The sequence below is a fragment of the Arachis duranensis genome, chromosome 2, assembly GCF_000817695.3.
Source record: "Arachis duranensis cultivar V14167 chromosome 2, aradu.V14167.gnm2.J7QH, whole genome shotgun sequence".
NCBI classification, from domain to species: domain Eukaryota; kingdom Viridiplantae; phylum Streptophyta; class Magnoliopsida; order Fabales; family Fabaceae; genus Arachis; species Arachis duranensis.
The window spans coordinates 7,179,631-7,180,048 of NC_029773.3; the positions used below are offsets into that span (position 1 = coordinate 7,179,631).

Here is a 418-nt window from a genome sequence, read left to right on the forward strand (position 1 = left end):
TATGCATTAATCAATTTGTTCGTATGCGATGATGATATACATGATTTTACGCAAAACGATATAAGTATGTTGTGGAAGAAAAGGGAAAGAAAAAGTTGAAGCTAGATAATACATTAAATATACATATCCATATTTTTATAGCTGTATTCACAACTTATATTACTTAGCTCGATAGAAAAAGCAACTCATCAAGCCAAGATCAAAGATATAAACACACATGCAATTTCGCGTCGCACACAAAGCTCTACTACATGGACACAGAGTAATATAAATAGTCACCTAATTAATTAAGACTAATACTAATTAATATAGCTAGCTAGCTAGTAGTAGTGGTAGTAGTGGTGGTGATTGATGTTGATCTGATCTAAGCTTCTTGTTTATTTGTTTTAACACATGACATCCTTGAGAAGCTTGTACC

At 32.1% G+C, this 418-nt stretch overlaps 1 protein-coding gene across 1 annotated transcript in view; it reads right to left on the reverse strand.

Moving 5' to 3' along the window:
* Positions 1–90: 90 nt before the first annotated feature.
* LOC107473291 (uncharacterized) overlaps positions 91–418 on the reverse strand; it is a gene marked incomplete in the record, with an annotated part of 823 nt that continues 495 nt past the window's right edge. Inside the window, 1 exon segment of the mRNA XM_016092844.3 lies at positions 91–418. Coding sequence (XP_015948330.1) covers positions 387–418 — 32 coding nt within the window.